At 41.5% G+C, this 22693-nt stretch overlaps 1 protein-coding gene across 9 annotated transcripts in view; it reads right to left on the bottom strand.

Annotated features, from left to right (window-relative positions):
• AOAH (acyloxyacyl hydrolase) overlaps positions 1-22693 on the bottom strand; it is a 174401-nt gene that overhangs the window by 128171 nt on the left and 23537 nt on the right. For all 9 annotated transcript variants that reach the window (XR_004351330.1, XM_032642194.1, XM_032642192.1 and 6 more), the window contains 2 exons: positions 22126-22192; positions 14714-14813 (listed from right to left, as the gene is read on the bottom strand). Coding sequence is in view for 8 of the 9 variants with exons in the window: in XM_032642194.1 (XP_032498085.1) it covers positions 14714-14813; positions 22126-22192 (167 nt within the window). In the remaining variant the exon portion in view is untranslated. The remainder of the gene's footprint in view (positions 1-14713; positions 14814-22125; positions 22193-22693) is intronic.

Here is a 22693-nt window from a genome sequence, read left to right as displayed (position 1 = left end):
GGGAGAATCTGTTTCTTGCCTTTTCGGTTTCTAGCAGCTGCACCCATTCCTTGGCTGATGGCCTCATCACTCTGACCAATATATCTGTTGTCACATTTTCTTCTCTCATGCTGAACCTCCTGCCTTTCTCTTATAAGGACCCCTGTGATTACACTGGGCTCGTCCAGATGATTCAGGATAATCTCTCCATCTATAGAACCTTAACGCTTGCAAAGTCTTTTTTGTCATGTAAGGCAACATTCACAGATTGTGAGGACTAGAATGTGGACCTCTTTGGGGAGGCCATTATTCTGTATACAATACTGCTCATTGAACAAATATTTATTGAGCAATTAATATATGCAGTGAAATGTGCTGGGCTCTGGGGAAGTCACAGGGAACTCGAGAAATAAATCAGCCAGATTATCTGCTTTCATGGAACTTACATGTTAACAGATGGGGCAGACATTAAATAATAATTTTACAGTTATTTATCTTATTGTACAACCGTTTAATTACAATTGGGATAAGTTCTGGAAGCATGGAATGCCATGAAAGAAGAGGAATCCTAGAGGACCTAACTTAACTTGGGGCATCAAGGAAAACTTCTTAGAAGAAATGACTTCTGATCTGAGCTCAGATGTGGGTGATTAATTAGGTAAGATATCTTTTAGATATCTTAGGTAAGTATCTTTTAGAACTTTTCAAATTCAATAGGGTCATTAGCTTTTCTTGAGCTAAGGGAAGAAAGCATATTCTCAAGAGATATATAGTTGTCATTATTTTTTAACTTCTTAAAAGCAGGCTAGAAACATTTCCAAATTTGAATACCATATAAGTAAGTACCTTCCTTGGAATTATCTGATTTCTTCTACTTATCAGAAGTCAAGGGTAACTTAACATTTGCATTGTTAGTACTATCCACTGAAGATTCTTGGGATTCCTAAGAGCTTAATGACCCCCAAAAAAGACTTTAAATAAGTCTCAGTAGATACATTCTCCAAGATTCCAAATATAGACTTAAACCAAAATACGGCTTGGAACGTCTGTCAAATCCTTTGAAATGCTGGGGGAAATTATTGAATAGCAGACTATACATCCAAGTATGCTGTTAAATGTTGTTCTAAGTTCTGTTAGAGTTTTAAACCTTCAAGTCTTCAGAGAGCAATTTAATTTAGTGGTCTCTGATATTTACAGCCTTTCTGTTTCTGTGATAATTTCTTGTCTAATGAACTTCAGAGAGTTTTGCAGAATACATAAGAGGTAGATGGAATCTTATTTAGTTTTCACTTTTTTAATTATGAGAAAAGGATCATCATATCCCCCGTCATTTTTGGCCCCTTGATCTTCTTCTTCTATAGACCAATTTTTTTGCAGCCTTTGCTCTGTTTTTTCTTTTTGATTTTGTAAGAGCTCTTTGAATCATGGAGAAAATAATTTATAGTATGGCATATTACAAAAACATTTCCCAGTTTGCCATTTGTCTTTTGACTTTGTGTATGCCAGGCTTTTATAAGTTAGATGTATTCATATTTCCCTTTGTGACTTTGGGCAAATTATGAATAAAATTGCTCAGGTTTTTCTTGTTTTATGGTTCCATTCTTTATGATTCAACCTTTAATTTATTTGGGATGTATTTTGCCATAAGGAATAGATAAACACCTAGCTTAAATTTTATTCCCCAGATGGCTAGTTTTTAATCCCACCCATTTACTGAATAAACCAGTATTTTGCCACTGATCTGAAAGGCTATCTTTTTTTTATCAAAAACAAGAATCTCAAATGCATTGGGGTTTATTTTTAGATACTATATTCTGTTCCAGTTGAAGCTTTTAAGCTGACTTTTGTGCATCTAGATGGCTATATTCTCCTGTAATTTATCTCACTGCTCATAATTTCCTGAGATGCTTAAAGAGGAACCTTAGAAATAATGTCAAGTAAACAACTCCACAACCAACAATTTACTTCAATTTTGGTTTCTCATGTATAAAATTGGGATAATGGAATAACTTCGCAATTGTGTGGGAGGATTTTAGATGATGTATGATAAGTACTTAGTCCAGCTTTGGGTATGTTACAGCCACTCAGATTGTGGTTGTCAATTGCCTTTTGTTTTTCAGCCCCTAAGGTGTACCTATCATACAATAGGGGCTTAGTAAATGCTATTATGAGAGGAAGAGAATGACTGTCCATGCCTTGAAAGCCTATCAGGTTTAGCCAAGGCTCTTTTCACCTTAGTACCATTTCTGGCCTCAGTTATCAGAGATATGGTTGTCTTCCAGACACAGCTATGAGTTTATTAAGTGAGGTAATTTGGAAAACTTTATTAAGTCTTCCAGAATATCAAGGTACACAAAAAATGTTCCAAAGCTGTAGGTTATTCTTTTTTTTTTTTTTTTTGTGGTACGCGGGCCTCTCACTGTTGCAGCCTCTCCCGTTGCGGAGCACAGGCTCCGGACGCGCAGGCTCAGCAGCCATGGCTCACGGGCCCAGCCGCTCCGCGGCATGTGGGATCCTCCCAGACCGGGGCACGAACCCGTGTCCCCTGCATCGGCAGGTGGACTCTCAACCACTGTGCCACCAGGGAAGCCCTGTAGGTTATTCTTTCTCGGATTTTTGTTCCCTTCAAAAATAACGTTTGATTTTCTAATGATTTGCCAAGTCACAGTTGAAGAATAGCTATCACTCAAGAAGGAAATTTCCTTAACCTAAAACTCTGACGATCACACAAATGCCTTCTTTCTTATGTAATAATTTGTTTTCTCGTAGTCCTGGATTTGTGAGAAAACACTCACGTACTATACAGAGTTAGGGTGGAGAACAGGAGAAGAGCAAATACAAGTTGGGTAGGTTGACCAGACAACCGAAGGAGAAGAGAAGCTTAATTTTTTCTATTTAGTTCAGGTTTTGAGCTACTATTTTGCTAGAGTTGTTCATGGTAGTAACCTTGGAGGCTTCAATGTAACCACGATGACAGAGGAAGAAATTTCCTTTCCTTGTTTGTCACAGAGATTCTGTTAAACTGAGAACACTTAATCATTTTTATTTTCTATGTACCTGCCACAAAAAAAGCCAAGTCATAACACAGATAGGTTAAAGAAATTTACCCAAACACACACACACACACACACACACACGCACACACACACACACACACACACCATGTTAAACAAAATGGAGCTCGGGGTCAGAGATTACTTTTCTTGAACAAGAACAAAGGAATAATTGATGGTTACTAGACAACAGTTTGGTTTTAAACAGAGGAGATGCTAAACTCCAATCCTCTTGCCAATTCGACCTCACTGCTCATTCATTACTTCATTTTATTTTAAAAAATCACCATTTATTGAACATATACTTGATTCCAAGAACTGTGGTAGCCTCTGAGAACATGCCTCCCAAACTATTCAAGTTTGAGGCTCCTATTACAATGAACTCTAGGCTGTCTCAGTAGGGGAATAATGCAGAGATGCATTTCTGGGTGATAACTATGGCCTTGGTCAGAGTGGAGAACTGGAAAGGACAGAATGAATGCCCATGATGAGTCATCTGGAAGATTAGTGGCAGGAAAGGCCCAAGTCTAGATAGATGGATCAAGACATCTTTTTTTTTAAATTAAAAAATACTTTATTGTTAAAAAAAATGGGATCAAGACATCTTAAGGCTTAGGTTGGGTCTGTAAAAAAGATAAAGAAGAAGATGCTCTGGGAGTACAGACTCCAGCAAGTGATGGGAAGGAATGTAGAGAGAAGGGGTATTACCAAGGCACTACTGTCCTATTTTATAGAAAGAACTGGGTTCAAATGTAAGCCCATTCATTCAATACGCATTTATTGTGCACAAGTAGTGTGCCAGCCTCCTATATGCATACCAGGCAGTGGGGAGAGAGAGCTGGCTCAGGTATAGTCCCAGCTTTACAACTCATAGTCCAGCAGTCACTCTCATAGAGCCAGACACTTAAACTAATGACTAAAATGCAACACCGAAAGTGCAATGATAGCTGTTAGGATACGGTATCTTGGGGACAATGAGGAAGGGAGTCTGATCCTCACTGGAGTGAGAGCATAAGTGTCAGATGGTTTCTACCAGAAGGTGACAACTGATCTGGGTCTTAAAGGATGACTCAGGGAAAGGGTATATTATAGGTACAGGGGGAAATAGAGCAAGGCTGGGAGGTGAGACCCAGCAGGATGTGATGGAAATGATAAGAAGTGTTGAGGTGCTGGAGAGAAGTAGATAAGGCAGTTTCTCCAAGAAAAAGGCTGGGTAGGTAGGGACAGGCTAACTAATGGAACTCAGACTTCGTCCTGACCTTGATGGATGGCTCTGAGGGATTTAAGCAGGAAAGGGAACATGGTCTGATTTGCATTTGGAAACATCACTTTGGTGCCTGGATTTGAGGATTTCAAGGCTGGAGTTAGAGATATCAGTTACAACGTTGTTGCAGTAGTCCATCCTAGAAATGATAAGCCCCTGAATTAGGCAGGTGGAATGGAGGATGGAGAAGGGGAATAGACTAGAAAGGACCATTTAGGTGGGTGAAAGGTGGTTTCAAAACTGAGGTATGGAATATGGGAGGGACAGCTGATGTGTGGAAAAGACGATAGTCCGGTTTCCGACATGTTATGTTCAAGGCGTCTTTGGGACCTACAGACGAGGATATTTATCTGGAAGCTGTATGCGCTGGCAGAAGCTCTGAGGAAAGTCTTGAGCTTCATTTGTGAGGCTTACAAGAGCAAACATTCTGTATGTTTATAATGACCAGTCACTATTCTAAGAATTTCCACACATATTAATTTATGTAATCCTGACATTAGCCCTTGGAGGTAAGCTCGACTATATTCCCCACTTAACATATGAAGAAACACAAGGAAGTGAGGTGATACATCTCAAATCACTCAGCAAATACACGGTGGAGCCAAGGTCACTGACACCCTCAGGCTGGCATCTGAATCTCTGTGCTTAGCCACCAGGCTGTCCTGCCTATAATCACTCAGGGAGAAAGCCCGGAGTGAGCAGAGTCTTGGTTGGGTGGGTCCTGGTGCTTAGGAAGGGAAGGGTAACCCTCAAAGGGACAGAGTAGTGCAAAGAGAACCAGAAAAGGGCAGAGGAGTTTCTCGGGAAGGGAGTGGCAAGAAGTGTCAAATGCAGCAGATGATGGGTAAGAAAGGTTTTTAGATTTGTTGTTTAGGAGGTCATTGGTGGCCTTAAGGAGAAGTGTTTCATTAGAGTGATGGGGCTAGAGGCCAGCCTGCAGTAGCTTGAGAAGCAAATGGGAGGTGAAGAAAAGCTCTCCTCTTTTAAAAAGTTGCTGGATTCTGCTACTGCGGCGGCTAACGCTTATTAGTACATATTATAAGCAGAGCACTGTCCTAAAACTCAGTCCCCTCCCCCCTCAGACAATACATATACACACTTGTATGTATGTATGCGTATAAATACACATAGAACTATATATTAAATTGTTAAATATTCACAACAACCGTATGAAGTCTGAGTATTATCACCATTTTATAGATGAAGAAACTGAGGCCCAGAGTGATTGAGCAACTTGCTTCAGGAGAGACAGAGTAAGAAATGCAGCCAGGCTTTGAGCCCAGGTGCTCTGGCTCTAAGACCTGCGCTCATAACCACCCTATTGAAATGCCCCTCAATTAGAGGCAGCAGAGAAATTTGATTGTAGCTGGAGAGGAATGGGGGTCTTGGGAGGTTGATTTTTTAATTTAATTTTTGGAATGGGAGAGACCTGAGCAGGTTAATAGGTATCCTCATTTTCTTCCTTGGGTGTAGATCATTTCAGTGCAACCTTGCCCAATTAGCATACTGTTAGGAGAAAATCCATAAAAAAGGAGTGAACTCTAAATAGATTATTTCTAAAACCTCCAGTTCCCTCAGCCCTTCTATGAGGCCTTATTCCCAGGGGACTGGAGACTAGAAACCCACAAACAGAGTTTGTTAATGAATCCATGAGAAAAGGGGCAGAAATCAAGGAACCAAGGATAATGCTAGGGGATAAGTGGAGACACGTGACTCTGGGTGTCTGGGAAGCTACGAGATGACAAAGAAAAGGCCAGTAGCAGGAGAAGAGACAAAACTTTCAGGCTTGTTGATGGCAGCTTTCAGGCTTGAGCCAACACTTCTCACCCTTTAGTGCTCATCAGAAGCTTTGTAGAAGTGCAAGGCTCACCCCAGAAATACTGAACCAGATGCACTGAGGTGGGACTCCACACATATTTCTGAAAACTGCTTCACATTCTAAAATAAGCTAAACCTTTTACACTCTGGTATATTCCATTGAGACCAGATAAATCCTCACAAGAAAGGAAGTGAAGCACATACATGTTCAGAACTGCCCTTCCCATCTTAGCTTTCATTTAACAAATCTTATGAAGCACCTACACTGTGCCAGGCATTGCACAGTCCTGGAAACATGATCGTGAGCAAGAAACACATGGTCCCTGCCCTCAAGTGCTATGAAAGAAACAGTGTTATGTGAGAGCAAAGGAGACCTTCTTCAGATGGGCGGTTTGAGGAAGGCACCTGTGAGGAGGGGACATTTCAACAGAAAGCTGAAGGAGGAGAAGGTGCTGACCGTGCAGAGAACTGGAAGGGTTCTGGGCAAAGGGCCCAAGAACAAGGTGCAGAGACAGCCGAGGCCTAGAGTGCCGTGTCAACACTTACTCCACCTTGAAGACAGTCACCTCCACTCCTTCCAGGGAGGGCCCAGCCCTTCTCTGCTGAGCTTTCTGTTCCTCTTTGCACCTACTTGTCTCTTCATCATAGTTTGTCTACAAGTTGGTCTCCCTGTCTAGAATCACTCTTTGCATCGCGATTGCCCACCTCATTTGCCGGGATACTGTCCTACATAATTCATTCTCTATAAATATTTGCTGCCGGAAAAAAGAAAACGGAATCATTCTGTAGAAGCTACAGGACGTTAGGCAAGGCTTTTAATCCTCTAGGTCTCAGTAGACTTATTTATAAATAAAATGGGGGAATCATATCTGTCCTGCAGATACGTGATGGTCAAAAGAGATAGCTTACTCAGGGTGCCTCGCAGCAGGGCTGGCACACAGTAAGTGCTTGAGAAATGTTTGTTGAGGCATGACTGACTATGTGAGTGACTGACTATATGATTTAACTGGTAATGAGAAAGTTGGGATACTTGTGCAAGGTTCTTGGAAATTAAGCTCTTCATAATATTTCATTAAAGCTAAAACCAGAGCCGTGTTTACTTTCTGACACTGAGGACTGGCTACTCTGAATGTGCTTCATAATTTATGCCAAACACAGGTGTGCTGATGTGAAGAGCTGCAGGTTGAGTTCAGGTTCTACTCACTAGGTATGAGACCTGGGTCAATACCTTAAGCCTCAGAGGTAAAATTTGATAACTATACCTATAAAATAGAGTTTGGCCCTGTGATACTATACTAAAGTTGGAGACATCAGTATGAAGTCATGTCCACACACACACACACAGATGGGTAGATTCATGGCTTACATACATACAAATATACTTTACTAAGCTCTCCTCTAGGAGGATCTAGAAGCAATGCCATCCTAGTAACAACAGGCACACCCAGCAACCAGATCTCAGTTTCTAAACACCATCCTCCAATAAAAGGAACCAGGTCTCCTTCGAAAGTGGTGGATTGTAGGGATGGGGCAGGAAAAATACAAGATGACCCTGGATCATCTGGCATTACCAGAAAGTAAGGAAATTCTAAAGAAAGAAAGGAAAAAAAGAAGGAATGAAGAAAGGAAGAAAGAAAGACAACAAGCAAAGAAAAAAAAAAAAGCAATGGAATGGAGCTGTGTCAAAAGGACCCAGGGCAAACCCGAAAGAGCTCCCAGTGGCCAAAGCTGAAAAAATCTGAGCAAGAAAATAAGTAACGTAGTACTGAATTATAACTCAAAGTATGAAATACATATACACAACTCTATATTGACATAAATGAATAACTGGATACATAAGTAGGGAAGGGGAGATATATCTTTGCAGAAGAATTCCAAATAATATACTCCCTTCTCCAGGAGGTGGGCTTACAGCCCCCATCCTATTGAGTGTGGTTTGGACTTAGTGACCCAGTTCTAAAGAACAGAGAAAAGGAAAAGGGAAAAATAGTGACTTTCCCATGAGGAAGCCTGGCAAACACCACCTTAACAAAGTGATCAAGGTTAACGTCCCCCTGGATGTCATGTGGGTATCAGGTACCCCTGATAAAATGTGACGAGAAGGGCACTTAACCTCTGTGGTGTTCCTTCCAAAAAAAAAAAAAAAGACTCTGTCTAATCAATATAAAAACATCAAACAAATCCCAATTTGAGGGACATTTAATGAACATACTTAACCAGTACTCCTGAAAACTGTCAAGGTCATGAAAAGCAAGGAAAGATTGAAAACCCATCATAGACTAGAGGAGACTAGGGAGACCCTAAATGCAATGTGTGTCCTGGATTAGATCCTGGAACAGAGGAAGGACATTAGAGGAAAAACTAGTGAAATCCAAATCAACTTTGAAGTTTGGTTACTAGTCACGTACAAGGGTAATGTTGGCTTCTTTAGTTTTGACCAAGTAATGTTAAAATGTTAACATTAGGGGAAACTTGGGTGAGGGTGTGCTGTCTATGGAATCTTCACAACTTTTTTGTAAACTTGAAATTATTCCAAAATAAAAATCTTATTAAAAAAAAAAAACGGAGTTTGGGGGCGATTAAACGGTAAAGCACATTGCAGGCTCACAGAGCTAAGCACATCATTATGAACGGAAAGGCACTGTCCATTGTACAGAAGGAAATTTAGTGATTAATAAATCTTAGAAAATGTTAAATTTCCTATCCCTCTATAATTTTTCCCTAAACCCTATTACCTCCCATTAAAAGAGACACCAGATATTTTATCTGACACTTAATGTTTAAAAAATATAAATTCCTGAGGTCAGATTGTTTATTCCTCAGTTGAACGAGAATTTGTCCTGTGTCGCTTTCTCATAAAAAGTGCTAACTTTCTCCTTATGTCGGCTTCCTGGTAGTTTGATTCCAGGGAAACACGAATTCCGTGTACATGCACACACGCCCACACACTCAGCACTGGAGAGCTTCTGGTTCCTGCAGAAATCGGATTTACTGTGGGAAAAGCTGTTGCAAAGTCTGGATTGCTTTCCTAAGGCAGCAGGTCTCTTTTGCAGTCGTTTAAATGGGTTGGAGGCCCCAGGGAAATAGAAGAATCGATCTCCACTAGCACACACATTCTGAACATAATTCTCTTGTAATGTAGATCAAAGTGGTGTGAAGTGAGTCTTGACTATGCCTTAGAGATGTTGCTAAGTACGGCCCGTCCCTCCAGCTCAGGGTTGGTGAGGAAGGAGGCCAGTTCAAAGCCACAGAGTCTGCTTGGGGATCTCAGAGTTAAGGGACCCAGGAGGGAGCAGCATAAAACTGCGGAGGCTCCAGGCTGCACCAGGACCAATCAGGGCTCGTACACGGTAACCCTCTGATCTAAAAATGAGAGGTTTAAAGCAACAGGGCACACATGAAGAAACCACATACAGTTTTCAGCTGGAGAGCTGTGGTGTTGGGATCGTGCTCATGCCCATGCACACTGGCAGCAGGCAGGGCCTTGCTTTGTGTGCAAATGAGAGAGGAATGCTATAAATAATCCCCCCAGAGTAGCACAAAACCATCTGGGTGGTCTTTACAACACAGTCTGCACTTTTCCTTTTCCTCTCCTCTTCTCTCTCCTCCCCTCCTCTCTCTTTCTCCCTGTCTTGTCCTCTTCTTCCCTCCACTCCGCCTACTCCCACTCCATCCCCCTCGTGCCCGCTGAGCACTGTAGACTGTTTCTTGCTTCAATTAATGATGGAAGGAGTTTGTCATTTTTGAACGCATGGTAGAGAAGGATATGGAGATGTGATTAAAGGACTGGCGAGAAGCGGGCTGGAATTTCAGCGTTGCTGTAGATAATGAACAGGGGTTCGCTGCAGTCGCTACATGCAGTCCCACCTTTCGCTTTTGGCGCCACTTAAGTCAGGCACCTGTTGCTCTGCACTGCGGGGCTTCGCCCCTGCAGGCCCCTGGAGCAGAGAGACCCCTTTGTCCCTCTACTCCATAGCATGCATTTCGCAGGAACGATGGCTTGCATCATACTACATTTTACCGGAATCTGAAACACATGAAAAGCAGGACATTGAGGGTGCAGAGTCCTGCTTGTGAGGAACTAGCTGGCCCAGGAGCAGTGGTTTGACTCAGAATACCAATACCCCAGGGGTATCAGTGAGGCACAGAGCACAGTGGTAAGAACTTGGCTTTAAGGACAAACAGACCCAGGGCTGAATCCTCTCCTTGCCCCTGACTAGCTGTGTCACCTAGGCAAACTCCTTACCTTTTAGTCTCAGTTTCCTCATCTGCAAAATAAATACACCCCCAGGAGCACGGCTAAATGAGATCACGTATGTAAAGTGCAGTGCCTGGTACATTACTCACATACCACGTATGTGCCTGGCAAGATGGAGGCGACAAAGATAGGCAAGATGCAGAGCTGCTGCCTGATATATTTACATTCTAATAAGGAAATCTATGTAAACTTAATATCTCTGTGACTCCCTTTCCTCATCTATAACGTGTGGGTGACGACAATGCTCATTTCATAAGATTGAATGATTAATATACATGAAACGTTTAGAAAAGTACGGGCACATTGTAGTACTCGAAAAGGTATTTCATGCTGTTGGTTGAGAGGAGAGTTAACATTTTGTGGAGAGGATTAAGAGTTATTTTACAGAGAAGGTGACAATGAGATGAACTAGAAGGATTGCTTGGTGTTGACGGGGCATTCTGGGTAAAAGAATGACTAAGAGGTGCAAAGGTGCAGGGTTGGGAAGATTGAGATGGGTTCAAGGGGGAGCCAATCACTCCTTTTGGTCTACAGCATGAGCTACACAAGGATAATAGTAGAGGTCCAGGAAGGCTTTTTGAGAATCCTAAAATGCTAAGTGAAAATGTGTACTTAATTGTGCAGGCAATGTGGAGGTCATAGCCTGGGAGAAATAATACGATTAGAGGTACGCAACAGGAAAATTAGTGTGGCCATGAAGTAAGGACAATTAGAATTTCCATCAGCAATGCAAATAAGAAACTAGTGACATGTCGTTTATTCATTCAACAAATATTTCTTTGTTATGTATAAGGCACCACCCTAGACATTGGGTATACATAGATGAACAAGATAGAATCTGATCTCCTGGAGGTTATAGCCTAGTGGGAGAGACTACAGATGATCATGCAGGCCTATCATTCAAGACAAGGCAAGTTCAAAGAAAGAAGCTACAGGAGCTTTGACAAGAAGAAGAGTGTGTAAAAGGAGTCAGGGATGGCTTCCTCATCCTTCAGGCAAAGATTTTGGAGTGGACAAGATCATATCTATTTTATAGAAAGACATTTCTGTCATCCGTATGGAAAATTTATTGGAAAGAGGTCAGGAGGGCTTCCCTGGTGGCTCAGTGGTTGGGAGTCCGCCTGCCGATGCGGGGAACACGGGCTCGTGCCCCGGTCCAGGAAGATCCCACATGCCACAGAGCGGCTGGGCCCGTGAGCCATGGCCGCTGAGCCTGCGCATCCGGAGCCTGTGCTCCGCAACGGGAGAGGCCACAACAGTGAGAGGCCCGCGTACCACAAAAAAAAGAGAAAGAAATAGAGGTCAAGAGCAGATTTGGTTGAACTAGTTGGGAAGCTATAGCAGGAGTAACATCAAAAGATGATTGTGTGAAAACTTCATGCAATGATACTGTTACTTGTAATAACACAGATGACTCTCACAGACAAAAGAAACCAGACACAAAGAAGAATATATTGTATTCTTCCATTTACATGAAATTCAAGAGTAGAACTTTATATAAATGAAGTAATCTGTGGTGGTAGATTTCAGAGTAGTGGCTGTATTGGCGGGGGGGTTATTGACTGGAAGCGTCATGAGGAAGGCTCTGGCAGGCTGGAAATTATATCTGTATCTTTACTTCTAATTCACACCTGCTTTGTAGGTGTAATTTGTGTGCCATGGGAATGAAAAGTAGGTCTGATATGTACCATTTAAAAAAATGCATACTCAAAATGTAATGTTAAGGGGGAAGAGTAGGATAAAAATTTGTACATATAACATTATCATAACTCTCAAAGAAATTAATATAATTTATTTTAAAATTAAAAGGAAAATATCCAATATATATATATATATTTTTTTTTTCGGTATGCGGGCCTCTCACTGTTGTGGCCTCTCCCGTTGCGGAGCACAGGCTCCGGACACGCAGGCTCAGCGGCCATGGCTCACGGGCACAGCCGCTCCGCGACATGTGGGATCTTCCCGGACCGGGGCACGAACCCGCGTCCCCTGCATCGGCAGGCGGATTCTCAACCACTGCGCCACCAGGGAAGCCCTCCAATATTTTAATATTGGTAATTTCTGGTGGTGGGATTTCAGTTGACTATTGTGAAGAGATACCCCGAGGGTATTTTCAATAAACACTGACACCAAGGTTGAGAGACCAACCAATCTCTCTGAGCAAAAGACAGGGATGTGAATCCCATTTCTGGTCTTTCTTAGGGGAGTGACTTTCAGCAAGTTCTGTAGCCTTTTTAACCCTCAGTTTCCTCAGTCTTAGAAAAGGGGTCATAATGGTGCTTCCACACTGGGGCTATTTGGGGGACTAGACAGGATGAAGCGTAAGTACAGTGAATGCTCAGTAAATATCAGTTATTGCTATTAAAGGAAATTGTGGAGGCAGAAGAGGATGAAGCTGTCCACATTTGCACCAACTGCCCCTCTTTTCTGTGTCCTCCGTAGAGATGGAAGCTGGCGATGCGATTTGAGGAGGAGGGTGGAGGGACCAGGGAGCACGCCCAGCTGGGGTGGAAGCTGAACATTTCTGAGATGAAATCCTCCGACTTCCTCCCAGCCAGAAAGGATGGTCGAAATGTTCCCAAGTTGGGAATTGAAAAGGGGGTGGTGATGGGAGGACAAGGAAATGCTATTTCGAGTATAAATTCTACAGAGTATAAAAATAAAGAATGTCATTTTAAATGGGATAGTTTAAAGTTGAACATTTTGTGACTATGTATAGCTGTGAGTGTGAAAATATATAAAATGATGTTATTTAAGGAAATCACAAAAACCCATATCACTTGCCTTTGTACATAGAGACACGTTACTTCTGTACATTATCGAACAGTGAATATTATTATATTTGCATGCTATTTGAATACATGGAAAAAATATTTTAATTAAAATTAACTCTTCTAGAAATCAGTGGAGACCACATCTTCTCAGGTAGAATTAAGGGAAATTTAACTGGCACTTAGTCAATAATCGAGGTAGCATGAAATGCACATGTACCCCAGGTATTTGCATCTCTTTCTTCTTGCTCAAGGAGACAGCCTTATGATATTTACTATTACCAGTAACCCAAATCGTGTTTATTGGTTAGGCCAAAAAGTGTTAAAATGACTTTATTTCAATAAGAATAAAAAGGAAATTACAAATAAAACAGAAGCCTGTTGTGTTATATATAGAAAGACTATAATTCTGGGAAAGGGGGCATAGAATTTTATTTTATTTTTTTATTTTACTTATTTTGTTTTATTTTATTTTATAGGAAGTTTCTGAAAATCATTATTTTGAGGCCTAACCAGATCTAATATCATACTCTCATTCATAGCATGAGCAGGAAATTGTGTCCACATTTGTCTGTTTCCATCTGCCTTCCAATTCAGAATTGTCAGGACTTCCCTGGTGGTCCAGTGGTTAAGAATCTGACTTGTAATGCAGGGGATGCCGGTTCAATCCCTGGTCAGGGAACTAAGGTCCCACAAGCTACAGGGCAACTAAGCCCACACACAGCAACTACGGAGCCCACATGCCACAACTAGAGAGCCCTCGCACCGCAACTAATTAGCCTGTGTGCCACAACTAGAGAGAAGTCCATGCACTGCAATGAAGAGCCCACACGCTGCAGTGAAAGATCCCATGTGCTGCAACTACGACCCAATGCAGCCAAAAAATAAATACATAAATAAATATTTAAAAAAAAAAAATTGTCCAACATGATATAATGCACACACGGTATTCTGAAAAGCTACCTCTGAATAATAATGATATTGGTAATAATTATATTAGCTACCATTTTTATTAATATTTATTTATGCAGCAGGTATTGTGCTAAGCATTTTATATATATTAGTTCACCTACTTCCCCCAGCAAATCTATGAGGGAGGTTTTTTAGGTATTTTGTTAGACCAATTTTATGGGTGAGAACAATAAAGCTTAGAGAAGGGGGAACAACTGCCCAAGTTTTCCCAGGATGTGGGACTTCCAGCTGCTTATACCAGGAAAGTCCTGGGCAAACTGCATGAGTTGGTCACTCTATAAAAGTAACTTGCTTGATTTTTAAAGGGTAGAGAGGGATTTAACCTCTTCTCACCTTGGCTGGTCAGATTTCCTATGTACTGCCGGCCCAGCTCTAGATTACAGTCTAAAATAAACAGCAAAGACATTCTTTGGTGGCATGGGGGAGGGATCTAAATTGAAGTTTGGGAATATTATTCCAGGCGATGTAATGGAAAATGTCATTTTTCCGGTCCCTGTCCCCAGACCACTGAGCCAGTGGAGCTGAACCTCCCTTTACCAGATTTCCAAAGGGCTTGCATATCACCATAATCTGACATTCAGAATGAAAAAGCACTCACCTTGGGAAGGGGATAGAGGTGACACAAGGGTTGGCCAGGGTCCTGTTTACAAAACTCCAGGGCGTGACACACCACATCAGCATTTACATCCGCTCTGAGCCTAGAGGGAAATAGGGCAAAACAAAGGATATTTAAAAGCTCTCAGGCATTAGGAAACAAAAGCTATTTCAAAAGAAGGTCAACTCCCAGAATGAATTCTAGTATGGCCTTTGAGTCCAGTTCCATGCAGCTGCTGGATCATAACGATTTCCTGCCACTTGCTTTCTCCTACTTTTAGAATAAGGTCCTGGGGGTGGGGAGAGACGACTCACAGCACCGAGCTGTGAGCCGGCCTCTCACACGGGCACTGTGACGCTTTTCAGGAGAAGCCGCAAATAAAATTGAGAAAGGAAAAATGGACAGAGGTGTAATTTCATGGGAACAACATTATTTTTTTTAATTAATTAATTTAATTAATTTATTTTTGGCTGTGTTGGCTCTTTGTTGCTGCGTGCGGGCTTTCTCTAGTTGAGACGATTGGGGGCTACTCTTCGTTGTGGTGTGTGGGCTTCTCATTGCTGTGGCTTCTCTTGTTGTGGAGCACGAGCTCTAGGTGCATGGGCTTCAGTAGGTGTGGCACATGGGCTCAGCAGTTGTGGCTCATGGGCTCTAGAGCTCAGGCTCAGTAGTTGTGGCACACGGGCTCAGTTGCCCGGAGGCATGTGGGACCCTCCCAGACCAGGGCTCGAACCCGTGTCCCCCGCATTGGCAGGCAGACTCTCAACCACTGCACCACCAGGGAAGTCCCAGAACAACATTTTAATGTTTGCTGAGCCTTATAGCAAAAAATCTTTGATATAGCCTTAAACACCTAAAGTTATTTTCTTAGATGTAATCCAAATCACCTCTTTTCCTTTTAAAGCAAATATATTTATCTTTGACTTTTTCCCCTGAGTATGGTGTAAGGATAGTGCTCTTCAAACATTTTGGTTTATGTCTGGGTTTGAAGGGGTTAAAACAAACCTTCCATATTCATTTTCTGCATGCCACCCCCAACACTCTTAAACCAAGAAGAATGAGTATAATGTGCTGCTTCAAATGAAGGAACAAGTCATGTGTGGACTTTTAGTAACTTTTCCAAGTAAACTACTGACTCAAACTCAAATCAAAACAACAAAAACAAAGACTCCAGAAACATACGTTGGTAATATCTAGAGACTAATCTCGGAAGGACAGTTATAGATTCTAGAAGCTATTTTGAGGGGTTTCTTCTCAACTCACAAGATGACTTAACTGTCCCCCTTCACTTGTAGGGGTGGGTTCCTGGCAACTGTGTATATACTTCATATCTCCCGCCAGTTGATTGGTCCTCATTAGACTGCAATTTGATTAGGACCAATCAGATTCTCTCTCAGGGAAATTTGGAATTGGTATTAAAAAGTCTGACTTCATTCTGGGCTGTTCCAAGAATAGCAGGAGCTATAGTGACTGGGGACTGTAATGTCATTTCCTGCCACGAGGACAGAGCATTTGGAAAGCTAGTCTGTAGGATGGGGTTCCTTCTACTTCACAAGCAAAGCTAAGTTGTTTCTGTCTTTTTGTTTTTTTTCGACTGAATGCAGTCACAGCCCACGCATGGGCCAGCCCTTGAGAAGCACTGGTGAGCCTGGCAATGCTTGGCCCTGTGACCAGGGCCTGGATGTAAGTCATTGGATCTGCTCCCTGGCTTCACTCCTGTTTCTGCTTTATTTCTCCAATAACCATTCTAGCGACCCTCCATTGGGTTGTCCACTCCTCCAAGGGAGTTTTCTACCTGGACATGCAGAATAAAAAACGAGATTTAGAGACGTAAAACAAAAGCAAGGTGCAAACAAAACAAAATAAAACAGAAACGCATCCTGGTTTCACTTAGTGTGCGTAAGTAGCACTTTTAATAGTTGCTGAACATTGAAACATCTTTAAAAGCTCTAATAATCTTAACTTTGGACTGTCAAGCAAAAAGTGCAAGCAGGGGCCTTGAGTCTTAATTTATATCATGAACCTTCTTGCAGAAAGAACTGCCCCAATATTAATGAAAAGCCTATCGGAGAAAGAGAGTCCATCTCAGAGATCTTTAAATATTTTGATGTGATCCAGGAATCCCATTCCTGGGCATCTATCAGGAAAAGATGAAAACTCGAATTTGAAAAGACACACGCACTCCAATGTTCATAGCAGCACTATTTAGAATAGCCAAGACATGGAAGTAACCTAAGTGTCTATCAACAGGTGAATGGATGAAGAAGATGTGATATGTGTGTGTGCGTGTATACACACACACACACACACACACACACAACGGAATAAAAAAGAATTAAACAATGCCATAAAAAAGAATGAAATAATGCCATTTGCTGCAACGTGGATGGACCTAGAGATTATCATACTAAGTGAAGTAAGTCAGAGACAGAAAGACAAATGTTATATGATACCACTTATATGTGGAATCTAAAAAATAGTACAAATGGACTTATATACATAACAGAAATAGACTCACAGACATAGAAAAGAAACTTACGGTTACCAAAGGGGAAGGGGGAGGGACAAATTAGGAATATGGGATTAACAGATACACACTACCATATATAAAACAGATAAACAACAAGGTTTTACTGTGTAGCATAGGGAAATATATTCAATATCTTGTAATAAACTATAATGGAAAATAATAAAAAAGAATATATATATAACCAAATCACTTTGCTGTGCCCCTGAAACTAAGACAATATTGTAAGTCAACTATACTTCAATTAAAAAAAGAGAAAATATTTCGATGGTCACTAGTATGTGAAAACAGAGGCTGGGATCATGGCTTTCAAATTTCATTCCAGCTGAATGAGACTAACAATGTGACTGGCTAGATGGCTTTTCAGCTTTTTGTGGGCATCTGAGTTAAGACAGGAAAGCGAGCTCATCATGAGTCATCTGCTTGGCCCCAGGGTTCCTTCATAGGAGGTGGAGGGGAAGGTAACGTAAAGGTGACTAAGCTGTGGAACAAGCAGTTTGTGACACACAAGGTCCATTACCAAAGTAACGTCTACCAAGGGTCAGTAAATCAGGAGAGGGTGGCTGGTTTCACACATCTGTTCTCAACTTAATGGTTCATTTATTTAATTGATGACTGCTGTCTTTGGGGAGATCTGGTATTTTGTGGACTCAGGACGGTAATAAATAGGGCTCTGCTTAATCTTTTTTATTTTTCAACCTAAGGCCAATATCCCATCTGTGGCAATTCAGAACCACCAGAACTAACTCATCATATGGTGTCCAAGATCTATTCTCTTTCCCCTGCAAACAGAGCAAAATTTCAAGTAAGTGAACTTGAATATGGGAGTGGGGATGGTGGCCCCTCATTCAGCGAGTGAGACTTGTGTTCTCTGAACTGAAAAATAGAAGAGGGGAAGTGGGTATGTGGTTTCCCTCCCCAATCCTCTAAGATCAGAGCTTTATCATCAAAAGACTGGAATTGAGAAGCACCCCTTTGCACAAGAATAGAAAGTGCTGAGCCTCAGACATCCAGACAAGTGTAAGACCATGAAATGTGCAAGATGCAAAGAAGTGTCAAAGTAGCATGTGCGCTCTTAACCAACCTTGGGACAGAAGGCTTGGGCTATACACAATTTGTGAAATCCTCAGGAAATCTCCAAACCCTTAATAACTATTCCCATCCAACATTGCCTTCTGTTTCCTGGAGTTGCAAATAAGACCAAAATGGTCACATTTCAATTGACATCCTTTACTACCTTTACAGGTAATAGAGTTGTACAGGAGTGAGTCATGTGGGGAGGAAGCTTCAACACATTCGGCAGAGCTAACTAACAAGTTTAATTAGGATCATGGTAGAAGGAAGTCAATGCTGATGACTGTCATCATCATAAATCAAAAGAAGGGAGCACGGTCAGGGTTAAGTTTGAACAGACAGGTAGAGTGATAGCTTATGGCAGGGAGCAAGGACAGAGCCTTTCACACAAGGAAGCTCTCAGATTTAGACCTTTGACATCACTTTCAAAGGAAAATTTATACATTAATATATAACCACAGAGATACACTCACAACATTGAAAGAAGGTCTTCCTCATACGACTTAACACTTTTATCTCACTTCTGGACCACACAATTTGGAGTGTACTAGGAATTTAATCATTTCTATAAATCTTGTCATTACCTTGTCAATGGCTCAGTTGTAGTATTGTACTTCATATTTTTGCTATTTAAATATACGTTAGTTACCTTTAAGTTGTACCAAAATTGTTTTAAACCCTGTTTTGCATTTTTCTTCTAAACATGTTAGTAGTTTAGGCCTCTCCTGATTTCTGAAATCTTATATTCCCTAAGTTTGGAATATAAGATTTTATGATTGAGAGCATAAATAGATACCATGAAGCAAGGTGAGATGAACAGAAGACCAGCATCAGCTTTGCTATGGCAACCTCTGGCACAACAGAAGTCAAGACAAGGAAGACCGAGCACGTGGTCACTGGCTAGGCTTGGTTGCTCCCGGAAGTAGCCCCGCCCTGCCTGACCCAGGTTCTTGGGCTGATGAATGCCCGAGTACTCAGGTGTCCCACACTTCCTAACGACATCCTGTGGTTCGCCTGTGGGTAGGAAATGTAACTGCTGAATAATTAGTCCATGAATCATTGAGAATGGACCTATGAAATAATGAGGAGGGATGCCCTCTGGGTTAGGAAACACTTAGTATTGGAAGCCTGAAATTCAGGTAAAACTAAATCATAAGGTTGTCATGTTCAGGGTCTACATCAGCCCAGGACTGCATGTGATTGATTAAAATAAGCTGTAAGAAGAGGCCGCCATAGGAAGAGAAATTGCTACAGCAAACAACTAATATGGGTCCTGGAAAATTACGCACAAACAAAACTAACAGTGGACGGAACCACAAAGGGGGATCATTTATTATATCTACCTTTCTTCAACGTGGCCTCCCCCATACTAAGGAGAATTAGTCACTTATGACTCTCAAAGGAAAAACTTTCTTCCCCTCCCCACCACCTATTCAGCCTCTTTCAGTGGCTTGCCAGACCCATTTTTTCTGTGACTGTTTTCCACTTAACTTCTCTGGTTCCCTGATCTAGGCCCAGGAAAACCTCTCTGGCCAAGCTGGTGTTTCCCCCAGAGCACCTGGCTCAGACTAGGTGTGTAAACAGATTCATTGAATAGGCTAAATTGTTTTCTTTTCTTTAGTTCATCTGTAGTGATACTTTAATTTTTATAAAGAATTAATCAATTTAACAAATGTTTACTAAAGGCTTTCTATGCTCAAGTATTGCACCAAGCCCTGGAGATACAAAGCCCCCTGCTTCCCCTTCCTCCCTCCCTCCCTCCCTCCCTTCCTTCCTTCCTTCCTTCCTTCCTTCCACATATTCAGTATTTTGCTTAAGATGAATAAGTGTAGTCTTAGTTCTCAGAAGTCTTTCAATCTAGTTATCAACTCAAAAAAGTGAATGGAGACTTAAAGCACAAACAGACATGATAAGTGCTGTTCGCAAGTGCTAGGGGTTTGCACAGGACAGGAAGAGTGTGTGTGTCTGTGTGTGTGTGTTGGGGGTATCTATCTTAGCCTAGGGAGGGTCAGGAAAGCTTCCAGAGGAAATGACCCTGGAGCTGAGGTTCAAAGAAGTAAGATATTTTGGGGGTACAGGTTTTGGATGTGCCAAGCTGAGTGAACAGCTTATGCAAAGGTCCTGAGGCAAAAACCTTCTGATGTGTGGGGAGAATTACAAGTGGTTTGGAGCATGGTGTGCTGTGGAGCAGCCGGGGATGAGTCTGAAAATGTCCTCAGGGGTCAGTTCATAAAGAGCTTTGTGTAGGGGGCTAAGGAATCCTGCAAAGGGTGTGAAAATTTTATGTTGGAGATTGCCATAATTAGTTTTGCATTAAAAAGCTATCTAGCCAGCTAGGATGTGGATTATGGACTTGCAAGGCAATGGGCAATCCTGCAGGGCTGGGGTCCTATTAGGAGGCAGTGGCAGTAATAGAGATATGAGCTAAGAAGAAGGGGTCCCTGCCTTCCAAAAACTCCCAGTCCAGGGCCCAGGAAAAATCACTGACCACAGTAAAGGGAGGGCAATATAAATAGAGGCAGGCGCACAGCACGATGGAACACTGATCATCCCTCGGGTCTGTATCATTTTAAGTTCCTTTTGTCTTTAGAATTCTGTAACTGCAGGCTACCCTTCTGTGGGGTTAGCTTCTCTATATTTATATGAGGCATATAAAATAGGAACTATGCAAGAATGTTCACAGTAGCACTGTTCACAAGTGTCACGTGGACAGTGCAAAACCAGAAAACAACCCAAACACCCGTCAATGGGAGAGTGAAGAAATAGACTCTTGTAGAGACACAATGGAATATTGTGTGCAGTCAGAGTGCATGAACTACAGCAGTGACACAAATCTATGGATGAATCTTAGACATACAAATTTAAGTGGTAAGTCCCCAAAGATTATGAACAATGTGATACCCTCTTCATAAAGTAAAGAAATAACCAGAATTTAAAAATACGCTTTAAAGGAATATATAAAATAAATATATTAATAATTATTTATTGTATTAGCATATATTATTTTTATGATTATAATTTATCATATTAATACGTATATATAAAGACTATAGAAAAAGGAAACAAGAGAAAGATAAACATGGGATTTATTACTCGGGTGGAGAAAAGCTTGAGAAGGAAGAGAAGGACCGTGTGGTCAGGGTAAGTTATTGTCAAGGACCTAGAATTTGCCTTGGGTGGTAATTTGGAAGCTAATTACAGTATTCAAAGTAACTAGGTAAATAACTAAATAAGAAATACAAGAAAGCCATGTATGAATCCTTGATGAGAAAATGCCATGAACAGGAATATGATTTATCTGATCCACTGCTCTGAGCTCAAAAAAGAGAAAAGAAAGAAAGGAAGCAGACAGGTAATGATAATGGCGCACATACAGGACCTGGAGGGGTGGGGCTGGAGAGAAGGCCGGGAAAGCAGCAGGTGGGAGGAGAGAAGGAAAGAACCTGAGAAGCACGTGGCCCGAGAACCCAGGAAGGAGTGTAGGGCAAGCGCGGGAGAAAGGGTCAAATTCCCATGTCCCGCCACTAGGATCTTGTCCCTTGTTGGCATTATTGGTGAAATTCCTTCTGAAATCCTCTTGGAGAGAAACTGAGCCAGGTTACCACACTGTAATTCAAAGGGAGCCTTTGCCTAGGATCACAAAGGATCTGAGTCAGGTTTGAATTTTCCACTATTAACAAGAACTGGAGAGATATTACGCCCTTTTACAAAAAGTACATCCAACTGGAAATGGAGCCAGCTACCTCCCAGTTTTCCTGCTTCCCCCCCATCATGTCCCAGCAACCAAATCAGATTAATGTGCTGGCATACTCACAGTTTTATGATGTCTGGTCCAAATATGCCTACCACTAAGTAGCAGGTGGTCTTCAAGAACAGTTTTTCTAAGAAAAATCAGGGGAAATAAATTATTTTTCATTATGATGAATTTAACACACGAGTTAAGAATGATCTTTACTAGGAACTGAAGCTAAGTGCTTAATTTATTATTAATTCAAGCGATTAATTGTAAAGGTTTGGGAGAAATGTTACAGTTAGTATACGCATGAAAATATCATTTCCATCTCAGGTTTATGTAAACGGCACTTTGTTTACTGTAGATGTTAAAGACCACTAATTTTTGATAAAAATACAGTTAAATTCTGGAGTCTCATTTTCTTTTGTACAGCAGGGAATGTCTGAATGTTGGAAAGGATCTCATTTGTTGATGACGACAGAAACAGGACTTGCTTTAAAGTAAATAATCTGAAATATTGCTTTGTTAAAAATATTCTCCTCTGATGTTCATTTGGGGAAAAAAGACTTTACTTTGGCTATTTAATTGTTGCTGTTGGTATTCCAGACATAAAAGGATACTAACTGTCACAGGTGTCCCTGCATTGCCA

Source organism: Phocoena sinus, chromosome 9 (assembly GCF_008692025.1).
Source record: "Phocoena sinus isolate mPhoSin1 chromosome 9, mPhoSin1.pri, whole genome shotgun sequence".
NCBI lineage: Eukaryota > Metazoa > Chordata > Mammalia > Artiodactyla > Phocoenidae > Phocoena > Phocoena sinus.
Note: the sequence above shows the minus strand (reverse complement) of the source record. Positions and strands in the feature narration are given on the sequence as shown.